This window comes from Dendroctonus ponderosae, unplaced genomic scaffold (assembly GCF_020466585.1).
Source record: "Dendroctonus ponderosae isolate FM_Combo_2020 unplaced genomic scaffold, Dpon_F_20191213v2 Dpon_F_20191213_4, whole genome shotgun sequence".
Lineage (NCBI taxonomy): Eukaryota > Metazoa > Arthropoda > Insecta > Coleoptera > Curculionidae > Dendroctonus > Dendroctonus ponderosae.
In genome coordinates this window covers 15,606,983-15,619,139 of record NW_026018611.1, presented here as the reverse complement: position 1 = coordinate 15,619,139, position 12,157 = coordinate 15,606,983, and the positions used below count along the sequence as shown (strand labels likewise).

Sequence of the window (12,157 nt, the reverse complement as noted above, 5' to 3'; positions counted from 1 at the left end):
GAAGGCTAAGTCATGCTTAAGTACTCGAGAACGAGTTCTTAAATTTAAGATTTTCAAAGACGAACTTAAGATCGTGTCATCGGTTGGTGCAATCCGTTTTTGCAGTTAGGCTCGAACTTAACGTTAAGCATAACCTTAAGTCTTTCTTAAATGTTTGGTGCAAGTGGGCATCAAGCATCACTCACACTAAAATCAGACTCATCTCATCCTAACCGTATACAGAAACCATTTTCTTGAGTGACTAAAATGTCCCTAACTTTGAATTGAAGACATGCGCGTTAAATACCATAAGTGAGTGAGAAATTAGTGTGGCTTTTCGTCTTATCATATCGTACTCAAATTTTATTTTGGTGCATTTTCACGGATTAATATTCATGGTCAGGTTGTCGAGTTGTTGTAAAGTGTCGTGTTACAAGAAAACCTTAAAAAATAACATAAGTGAGCTATAAAAACTGTTATTTTATTTGGAAATAAATCGTAAAATTAAATTAAATAACTATATTATAAAATTTCCTGATGGTGAAAGTGGCTTGAACACCTTAAAACGGCAATTTTATGAAATTGCTAGTTTTCCTGGAGTGATTGGGTGTATAGATGGTACACACATTGAGATCACAAGCCCAGGTGGATCAAATGTTGAACTGTACAGGAATCGGAAAGGATGGATGTCTTTGAACGTACAAGCTGTAGCTGAACCAAACCTAAAGTTTACGGATGTTGTTAGTCGTTGGCCTGGCTCTGCTCATGATAGCAGAATGTTTAACAGCAGTTCTTTGTGTATGCGGTTAGAAAATGGCAGGTTATCAGGCCTTTTATTGGGAGATAGTGCTTATGCCCAAAATAGGTACATGTATACTCCAATTAACAACCGAGTAACAGGCGCAGAGCAGCAATATAACAACGCACACATTTTAACCAGGAATGTTGTTGAACGAGCTTTCGGTGTATGGAAATCTCGTTTCAGATGTTTAGCGAAATGTTTGCAAACGTCATTACGACACACAACAAGCTGAGTTGCTGCTACAGTGGTGCTTCATAATATTGCCATTGACACCAACCAGGAGATCGATGAAAGTATAGGTATGGAAGAAACGGAAATATTTCCTCACTCTGAAGCACTAGGCATGAGAAGTAGAGCAATCAGAGCTGCTTTCATACTGCGACATTTTACCAGGCCAACCGATTAATATTACTAAATTTTGTATTATAGTAAAACACCAAATAATTCTAAATTTGTTTGTTATATTTATGATTTATTATCTTGCAACTTTTTTGTTTTAATTTCTTCCTGCTTTAAATCTATGTACCTTTAAAACGCGCTTCTCAGCAGCGCCACGGAGAAGCGCTGCAGAGTGGCCCGGGTGAATAGGCGCTTATACAATATTGTACCGTGGATGGCCGGGTATCAAACTCTTTCTTCGGCTTCCAACTTTTATTCACCTCGGTATAACTTTAAATGCGGAACAGGAACAAACTAACTTCAAAATTACCGTCAACTTCACAAACAATAACAGACGGAAAACTCGCTTTTTCGACTCGCGGGGATTAACCTCTTCTGCACTCAGTCGTTGCTGTCACTTCACTCCCCTGTCTCGTTTTCCTCGCCGCTTATATAGATTCCTTCAGGTAACCTGTAACCTTTGTTCTCGAAATCTCCAGAACAGGTGCGAAACTTGTCAGTGTCATATTTGACAGTAAATGGGGCGCAAATGGGGCTCCCATTTACTGAAATACCATAAATTTTGATCCCTCCATTTTAAACGTGAGTACCCCAGGCCATTTCCGTTACAATATTATGGACCCACGAAACTCGATTTACAAATTGTGATATGTTTAATCGACACAATGAACATATTTGGAATCAAACAAATCCCCACTACTTTGAGCAAAGGCGACCAAAAGTTAAATTTGAATCTAACGTTTGGTGCTGAATGGTGGGTTAAAAATTGTTTTTATTCAAATGAATCAAAAACTGCAATTTTTCGATCGGAAGTGGTGATCACAAAGAAGCACTTTTCTTTACTGGTCATTTGTTTTACTTTTACTCACATGTGCGCATAAGTAAATGTGACAAATTGAACGTGACACTCATTATATTTTTTAAAGTATTTTCATCAAAAGTAACCGATATGTTTTCTTAATTAATTACGTAGGTTTATCGACAACTATTGATCATAATTTAAAGTTTACTTACAATTTGGAAATTATAACTTTGTTACAAGTTTAGTCTCAAAGTCGTTCTATTGGTATATTTTTTTTGCGCTCGTCAATGTTGTCACACGCAAAGCACGATCTTTTTAAATACCGTAAATGTCATGCAAAATATGCAACTTATACAAACACGATACCGTGAAAGCAGCACTTGAATTTTCAACACTCATTATTTCACTTGTATATGCTTACAAAACTACGCTTTTGAAAAATTATGAACGTCAAAACATGGCAATTCCTGAAATTGACTTGACATCAAATTTAAAATATGAAGTTGATGCCTTGTACTTTCGGATATTTTTGTTTGTTATGATTTATAATTCGTGTTATGTCTTTACGTTTCGAACTCTTGACGGATTGACATTTTCGCCCTTGTATCGGAAACTACTATTATCTGCAACTGTTTTAGGATAATGACTATGATTTGGCACTATTTCAAATGTCATAATGAGGTATATTACAGCACTAGTGCTTTTTAAAATTATTTCTGCACTAGTGCGGTAATAAATATGTCGATCATTGTCAAGTTGTGACTTAAAATTGCACATTTTAAAATAAGTTCAAGCTATGATCTGCCATCTGATATTGAGAACGAGATTTGGATCTTGTGCCAGATAAATCACGGAAGAAATAAATACCCGAGAAGCTTTGATCGGTACCAGAAATGGTGCAGTGAACGAAATAATTATTAGAACGAAAGAACGAACTATTCCAACTTTCTTTTGTTGGGATTTACACCTTAAATTTCATTTCGAACTTAAGTCCGCTGTTAGGTGGGACAACATTTGCTCCTATGATTGGAAGATCCCGACGCATGGCGGTCCTAGGGTAGAGCTGCATTCTATCCTTGGTAGCGCTGCGGTGCCCTCTCTGCGTATCCGCAGGGTGAGCTTAGAAAGGCCCAGGAGGATATTTAATTCTCGGTGTCGTTTTCATTGCGCCGGTCATTGCTAGGCAGGCCAGTCTTTGCAGTGGCCAGCTTCTGGAATATGCACGCCTTGTCCACTGCCGGCCAGCAGACCACGCATCCTTAACAGATCTTCGGTCTTATAACGGCAGTGTATAACCACTTCATAACGTGTGGTTTTAGGCCTCAGTTTTCCAAAGCGCCCATCGCAGGTGCCACATAGTGACTGTAGCCTTTTGTATAACGTTCTTTACGTGGGGTTTCACCCACGTTAGTGTCGAGGGTCACTAGGATAACCTAGTTACTTCACATCTCCTACGAGGGTAAGAGGTTTTCCGTTCAACATTGGAGCCCTATATAATTTAATTTTTCTTCTCCTTCCAAAGAGCATGATATCCGTTTTGCTAGGATTAACTGATAATCCGGCATCGATGCACCATCATTCTACATGCAGCCTGTATTATCTCGCAGACAACGCCCAGAAACTTCCTCTTGACGAGGACTTTTACTTTTTCAGTCCGACTTTATTCATAACTTAATTGTTACAATATACGATATCCAACAGTCTTAAAGTATAAATAAAATCTTAGCTGTTTACACGCATTAAAATTAATTATTAATAGATTAAACAATCGAGAGTGCGCATCGCAACTGGTTCAAACAGTTTTGCACGATCTCCCAGAAAGGACTTACGCCTCTCGGCAGCCCATCCAGCCGAAGCCATAGAGCCTAGACTAGTATGCACCACTCCCCTCCAAACCACCAGTCCCCGCATTCGGGTTCGGTGAGATTCTGGCAGCTGTTAACTTGAAAAACTTAAAAGTGCACTTCACATGACCCCGTTTTAATCAGAAAGAGCACTGCTGGTGTCCGGCACACGCACAGATCACTTGACGCTTATCTAACCTAACTACAGATGAGGTCATCCTACCCTAGCGGTTAGTTAACATTAGAACGCCTCGTGGTGTTGTCGAAGAGCGGCCCCAGGCAGTCACAGGAGAGAGGAGAGGCAACAACCGAACCGCTCCTCTACCCGGCCCCAGGCACTCAACAACACCCAGAGTCGCAGATTTCTCCCGTCCATCTAGTCGGAATACTACTACTCCTTCATCATACTCTACAGACATAATACAATCATACATAATAATATCATACTAATCATACTCCCAAACGCCAGCAGGGATTCTCCGGAGCTAAACTCTCACGCGCAGCCTCCCTGACCCTCTCAGCACCCAGACCACATTCACACTCACCGCAGCCCCTTATTGTAAACCTGTGTAAGTAAGCATGGAAGTTTTCGTGCACAGTTGCAAGCTGCAGTGCCTTTTTATTCAAATCCAGCGACCCGTTCCTTAGAGCGCACAGCTGGCTACTTCATTAGCGGCGACTGCACCAACGGAGCCTATGCGAGCTTCACACTGCACTGCGACCCCTATACCACCAACCCTCCTCATATGCATCGCCCTCTGTACCCCAACAGCTTCCGCAGACCGTGATTCATAATCATTAATTGCAAGTAGGATATCCCTAGAGTCCGTCCACACTACCGCACAATCACCCCTTTTACAAAGAGACCTCTAATTCATCAGGGCTTTTCCAGTTGCTGCGATCTTTATGTCATTCACACTCTTACCACCCCATTCAACCCATTCATCACTAACCTTCTCACATTCGCTCCTACACACACACACACCAATAGCCCCTTTCTCACCCGCAACTGCCGCATCACACTACGCATTTCAAACGGTATTCTCTCCTGAATCGTCTTTCCTCCTGCAGCATCCGTACACGACCTGCACGGCCTCCGTGGAGGTCGTCCAATACGCCCTTCCCATTCCAAGAAGTAGAAGCCTGTGGTATGCTTCCATCTGCTTCTTAACTCGGGAGTCGGACACCTTGCCCCCCTTCCCCATATTTCCGGCGCATACAAAAAAGAACTCTTCACCACTCTCGTAAATCATTCACACCACATTATTTGCCGCCAGTCCTCTCCTCTTCATAATTCCTCGAATCTTCCCACACACTGTACACACTCTCACTCTCACACACTTGGCATGTTCCAGGAAGAGCAAGTTGACGTCAAGCACCACGCCAAGATACGTCACCATCGTGGATGGGACGCCCTAAGCTCCCACCCAGTGGTAAGGAGGCAGAAACAGCGCCTCCGTCATTCCAGCGCTATACTCCGCGGCTGTGCCCATGTTTTTAGTTCCTCCCAGACCACCCGAAATATCATTTCAATCTTCTTTGCTGACTCGGCTCTAAGCAGTACCACCTGATCATCCGTATAAGCCTGGGCCGTCAGCATCTTCACTCTTGCATTTATACCTGTCACGTCTCTTCCATTCCTCTCTACATACATTCTCTCTATCCTATCGACTGACCGGAACCATCCCTCCATGACCATAAGCCATAGAGTGGAGCCTAGACTAAATCCCTGCGGAGATCCTTTCCCAATCTGACACCTCACCCTTCCACTCTGGACTACTCTCCCCCGCAAAAAGCTCCAGCACATTCTAACCAAACCACTGTCAACCCCGGCCCTTTCAAGCTCCTGAACCACAACAAGGCCCACGCCATGTTGACGACGTTGCTGATATGCAGCAAATCTAACAACTGGTGTTTGCCCACTGTTCTACCATTTTTAATTTCCTGTACTAATCTCGCCACTGCATCCACAGTGCCAACTCCCTTCCCGAAACCGAACTGCCGATCATCTAGGCCAGCCACAGCCTCGAGAGCGCACTGCCGTTGCCTATTTAGAATTTTGTCCAGGATTCTTTCAGAGACTGGCATCAAGCTTATGGGCCGAACCCCACCGGAGCCCTTCGGTAGCCAGACAATCCTGGCGCACTTCCAGACCAGTGGAGTAGCCGCCCTTCTCAGACACTACCATACATGTTTTTCGCATCCTTCTCTCTCACCCGACACACAAACTTCGAAAAACTCATCGACATACCATCTGCCCCTGCAGCCTTGTTATTCATCATTCGCCCCACCGCTTGACTAAACTCGTATCCCAATTTATCACACCCATCCATCCACCGCTCCCAATATTAATCCAAACCTTCCAGCACATTGTTCTTACTGACACTAAGCTCTGGATGGTACTTCCTTACCAATAAGAATCCCACTTCTGGCCTTCCACATGCAGCCATCCAGCATCCAGCAGCTTCCTATTATCATCCACTATGGGAGTTTGCTTTGCGGCTCTCTTCCCTTTCATGGCCCTCCACATATTGTCCCATGGCTTAGCTTCGCACACGCTATCAACCTCTTTCAACCCACTTTTTCCCTTGATCAGTTGCTTGAAGATGCCTCCTCCGTTCTGTACGCATTGAGTTGCTCGAACTGGATGTCCTCCGAAATAGAACTCCTTGCTCTCTGCCATCCCTCCCGATCTTCTTTGACCCTCCTTCTTCGCATCTGCAGCTCCCTGTCCCACCATTCATTCGTGCTATCCTTCAGTACTCACACCCTCCTGATACACCTCTTTCGCACACTGCGCACCTCTTCCAGAAACCTTTCAATCTCAGCCTCGAGCATGGCAGAACTGCCAGCAACGCCCGCTCAACACCGATTTTGTTCGTGTTCTGGAAGTCTTCCAGACGTCTCGGAGTTTTAAGCCTTGCACTCACCTCCATTAGCGCAAATCTTATATACCGGTGGTCATTAATCGTCACCTCGTCCTCAACCTTCCAGCCAACAACCTTAACACCGGAGGTGATTGTCAAATCAATTCAGCTCTGACCCCTAGTGGACCGAAATGTTGGGGTCCCTTCTCGTTTTCAAGTTTAAACCCTTTTCCCACAGCCCACTCCAGTAGGTCCGTTCTCCTGACCTCACACTTCCGACCGCCCCAAGCCTCATGCTTAACCTTAACTGCCTCGCCGGCCAGCACAAACCAGCCCAGCCTCCTGAGCCTATGCCTCACTCCATCGAGCCTGACGTACCTGCTGTCACCAGGCTCGTCATACACCCCTACCACACTCATTCTACTCTGGCTTCCTTTCGTCTCGACGACAACCCCGACAGTATTGTCGCCAGACACCCCAGAAATCGCAGTCGAGATTTCTTCCGGGCAAGCACCCTTGCATTACCTTTGCCGAACATGCTGAAGCCGTCCCAGTTCGCCATCCGAGGATATGGCTCAGTATCTACCACGACATCCACTCCCTTCTCCACGGCATACCTCTGACACAACTTGCACGTTTCCTTTCAACTCACACACTCGGTCATTGTGCCGTCTTCTGCTGTTCCCTCTCACGAAGACGCACCGGGTACCTGTCGTCCCTGGTCACCAACTCCTTCACGTATTCCAATGTCGTTCATGTCTCACACACATCAACTGGTGGAAGCGTCTTCCAGCCTTCCCTAATCGCTGGCTTACTGACCCCCCGAGAACTGACCTGACCGCTATAGCATACGATTTTTTCTTCTTCCGCCTGACGTCGGTGAAGCCCTCCTCAGCATCTCCCTCCGCGCCAGACGTGAATCCCCGGGCACTCTCGTCCCCCGACTAAACAGGTATCTGCGCTACTTTAGTCGCCGGTACCGCCAGTGCCACAGGCGTATCACCTTGGCCGCATAGCTAATCCTACCCGGCCGAGGCTCACTGACGATCGCTGCCTGTTTCTGCGCAGTCTTCGACACCATAGCCTTCAGCTCCTTCAGCTCCTTCACCTCCGCCTTCAACCCCTCCACCGCACCACACACCTTCTCAAACATCTCCACACAACCATCCGTCCTTTCGACACACACAACCCCCCAAAGTTACCCCTGGCTATGCTGGCAAGTACCCGGTTTATCTCCGTTAATTGAGTTGTCACAAGCTTAAAGTCCGCCCTCGTTATCGCCCTCTTCATACTCATACACTGCATCATAACTGCCAGAATGCTCTCCGACCGCGCCTTCATTACATACATCATCTTCGCATAAAATCGCTCACCCTTCAGGAGTTTTTGGGACTCCACGCTGTCCCCGACTGACATTGCTTCCATCACGTCGTCGCTTTCCCTGCAGCTGCCACAATCTCCAGGAGCTGCTGCTTGCCCAGCAGCAGTAGACTTGACCTTGACGAGGACTAACCCTCTCGGTTTAACTGCATCAGGAGCTCGTCCATAATCAGACACCACAGGTAGGGGCAACAGTAGCTGCCCTGTGAACAGCCCCCATCTCACCTCGATCTCCAGCCGGTCACCCCCTAGGCAGGCACTGGCCGAGCGACTCACTGTCGCCCTCCGGGCCCAGTCTATTACTGAACCTGGAGTCCATTTTAATTTAAGAGCTTTGCAGATATTGCTTGTTCTGGCCTTATCAAAAGCCCCCTCGACGTCGAAAAAGAGGGCCAGTGTCACATCCTTAACTTGTCCTTGTTCGGCTTTTTGCATCAGAGCATGGAGAGCCGTATCTGTCTCAGTTCTTCTCAGTACCGGGAGTAAGATATGCTGGCTGGGTCTCCTATTTCCCTTCTGTACAGGTGCCATCTTCCTACATCGTTTTGTCATTTACCTGTGCTGAGGATCTTTGCGAGTCGGGCTGAATCTAACGCCGACTGGGCCTCGCAGCAGAATTTCTACCGACTTGCTCCTGGCATACTGCCAAACTGAATCTTTTTTGCAAAAAAATTAAGATCGATTTTACAAGATAATTCATCGACTTTCTTTGGACTCAGTTCTGATACAGGGAAAAGTCTAGATTACTTTTTTAGTTAACTCGTTAACTCAGAGAGGGGCAACAACTCAATAGCGCAACTCAACACAGTGTTAGCCAGGCCTACGTTACGTGCGTTGGCATCGCAACCTATAATCGCTTGAAAACCCGAGCTCTCTCCTGTGTATCTATTCTTGACGGCTAGGGAGTAGAACAGTCGAGAGAAGTGGGTGGGGTTTTATGACAGTTGGCAGGTACGGTATTCTCGAAAAAAAGTTGATTGAGGGAGTTGCTCTCCAGGGAGCGGGAATGATCGACTGGTACGACCCAGTAGAAAAGGCGCCTCCCCGGGTTTTCCAACCTCAAATTTTATTTATTTATGTTTTGTTGGCGGTTTTTCATCATCATAGCAGCATAATTTTTTTGCTCATAAAAGAAAATATTGACAGTTTTTTGGCACAAACCGAAATGTTGACATAGTTTTCAGTTATACGCGGCTTTTGTAAAATCGTGCCATCGTTTCAGACATGATGCCTCCTTTTTGTTCATATCTCAGAAGCCAATTGAGCTAACACGCTTATTTCTGCACCACTGGAATGATAATTAAATAACAGAGTTCCGAAGGTATACATTACTTGGAAAATGTTGGCAGGTTAACTCCAAAAGCCGAATTTCAGCAACTTTAGTTTTACGCAGTTTACGCTTTTAAATCAATACTTTTTTGTAAACCTGAGCTCCGAATATGCGCGTTGAGTACCTTTAAAATATGACGATGAGTATTTTGAAACAAATAACATCGGTTAAGCGTAAGCTTACTTTACAGGGTGTTTCATTAAAAAAACAAAAGATTAGCTTTTGACCTTTTTGGCGGCCCGAATGCTACTTATGTGACTTATACTAGAATAGAGTATATCTCTAGATTTGAAGAATCTAATTTTTAATTGAAGTTGACCGTGTAATGTTCCGTATGGTATAACCTGAATAACCCTGTATTACAACGTGCTTATTTATTACTAATTCGATTGGATGTTTAGGACATGAAATTTACAGTGATAGCTATGTTAATTTTGCTTTTATTTTTAGCTAACTCTGAAGTGATCAAGCTGCAACAACACCTTTCGCTATTGAAGCAGGAATACGCGACCCTGCAAACCAAATACAGAGATTTAGAAAGTCGTTATACCTACATAGCAGCAACAAATGGTGACGCTACAGATAGTGACATTACCAACTCCTTCGCTTCAAGATTGGTTAATACTATCTCCAATTTGCATGACTCGGAAGTTTATAGCGATATTAAAATAAAATTACTAGGTATGTTAAATTCATTTGTTTAGATATTTAATTATCGTTCATTCAATAATTAGTCATCCAATCAAATCAATTCAATCCTAATAACATTATTAGGATTCAATAAGCTATTAGTTCTTCTTTTGCGCTTTAAACCATTTAGCAAAGACCAGCTACAGCTTCAGTTCCCAAGAATCACAAAATAGTTCCCGGGGAAATGGGCAGGGTAAAGTCGGGATAGACGACGCACTATTTTTTGAATATTAATTTGATGAAAAATTATTAGTTAGTAGTAAATAAAAACAAAAAATTATTGAAACATTAAGTTTGTAATAATTTCAAAAGTTACCAAATACAGGATTGTAACAAAATCAAATAGAAAACTAATACATGTGACAATCTCACCCCACCATGTGGGTGTGATGACGCATTGCAGTAGGTCGAGATTGCTTATGGAAACGCCTTAAGAAAAAAAACTATGCATTGAAAATGAAACGATCATCCACATAAATTTTACTTAGCGCTTTTATTCCGCATAATATGCAATAATTTTCATGCTGCATGTAGTACCATGAAACCATCTTTGACATTCATCCAGTTTCCATTTTCTGGCACAATCAATTTCACCGAAACTTTCCTCATCGCTCGAACCGTTGACTGATAATTTGTCATTATCATCTGACGAAGAAGATTCCTCTATTACCGAACACCTTTTGACGACTTAAATAGCGACTGCCCTTGTAATATTTTTTTCTTATATTTATTTTATCATCATCATCAGCCTATACTGTCCACTACCGGACAAAAGCTTCTCTCAAATTTTGCCATTCTTTCCGGTACTGTGCCATCCGCATCCAATTGCCAGCGAGTCTCCTTATGTCGTCACTCCACCGGGCTCTTGGGCATTCTCTGTTTCTGTATGCTTCCACTCTTGGTCTCCATTGTAATTTTTTTTTGTCCGTCGACCATCTTTACTTTGACAACATGACCCGCTCAGTTCCACTTCATACGCAGAATGGTCTCGACAGCATCTCTTACTCCTGTGTTCTGTCGGATGGTTCTATTTGGGATTCTATCTCGAAGGGTTATTCTCAGTATTGATCTCTCCATCTTACGTTGCATGACTTGTATTTTCTGATTGTCGTTCTTGGTCATTGTTAATGTCTTGTTGCGTTGGGGAGATTCCGGAAAACTAAAACATTCGCCGATAGAGGATGACGCGGGAGATTTGGCCGCACTGTAGTCCATGTATGCCGTAAAATTATCGTTAGAGTTTGTGGACGAACTTTGTTTCACCACATCTGTGTCCTGTGGCACTTGATCGTCCCCACCAGAGCGGTGAATTCGTTTATCGGTAGGATTCATGACGGAATTTAAGTCTATGATTAACAATAATTTGGCCAGAGGGTCATAAGCCCCAGCTCTTTTTCGTGAAGTGAAGTTCTTTCCGGTTGTCTTGTTGGAGGACTTAAAAAAAACCGGCCAGGGGGCTTTTTAGGTCTGGGCCTTTTTATTTTTTTTTTCCGGAACCACTTGTTCAATAAGGACCTAATTCCCCAACTAAATTCCTGAAAATACGATAGAAATACTTGGGAATACCCTCGACCGACGCAGGTTTATGAATAAAATTATTTTGAACTTGTTTATTCAAGTTTCTTGAAGAGGAAAAAAGGGGTTGCTCTGTAACCTCAGAGCCTTGTACCTCTTTGGGCATTTGCTGTCATCATTGGCAACAAAGCGTAAGAATAGGTAAAGGATATACAGGGTTGCTCATTAGTGCGTCAAAGTGCGATATCTCAGTAAATATGAAGTTTACAAGAAAATTCGTCCAACGAAAGTTTTTCACGTTTAAAAGGTCCACATTCTAAAATTACTTTCCAATATACAGGGTGCATCATAAACGTGTGGTAGTTACCAACTCTGGTTTTTTAAATGAAACCCCCCATTTTTTTTGTTATTTTCAGATTGGCCGTTCAATTTTAATTTATGTTTGTTTCAACCGTTTTACCTGAAAAATTTACGATTTCCGAGTTATTCGTAAAAATGTGAAAGTTTTGACAGCTACTGGGTTCCACAGAAATCGATGCTGTACACTAC

At 43.6% G+C, this 12,157-nt stretch overlaps 1 protein-coding gene across 1 annotated transcript in view; it reads left to right on the top strand.

Annotated features, from left to right (window-relative positions):
- Window positions 1-12,157, top strand: part of LOC109541266 (rabankyrin-5) — a 73,604-nt gene that overhangs the window by 3,326 nt on the left and 58,121 nt on the right. The window contains exon 2 of the mRNA XM_048665995.1: window positions 9,854-10,084. Coding sequence (XP_048521952.1) covers window positions 9,854-10,084 — 231 coding nt within the window. The remainder of the gene's footprint in view (window positions 1-9,853; window positions 10,085-12,157) is intronic.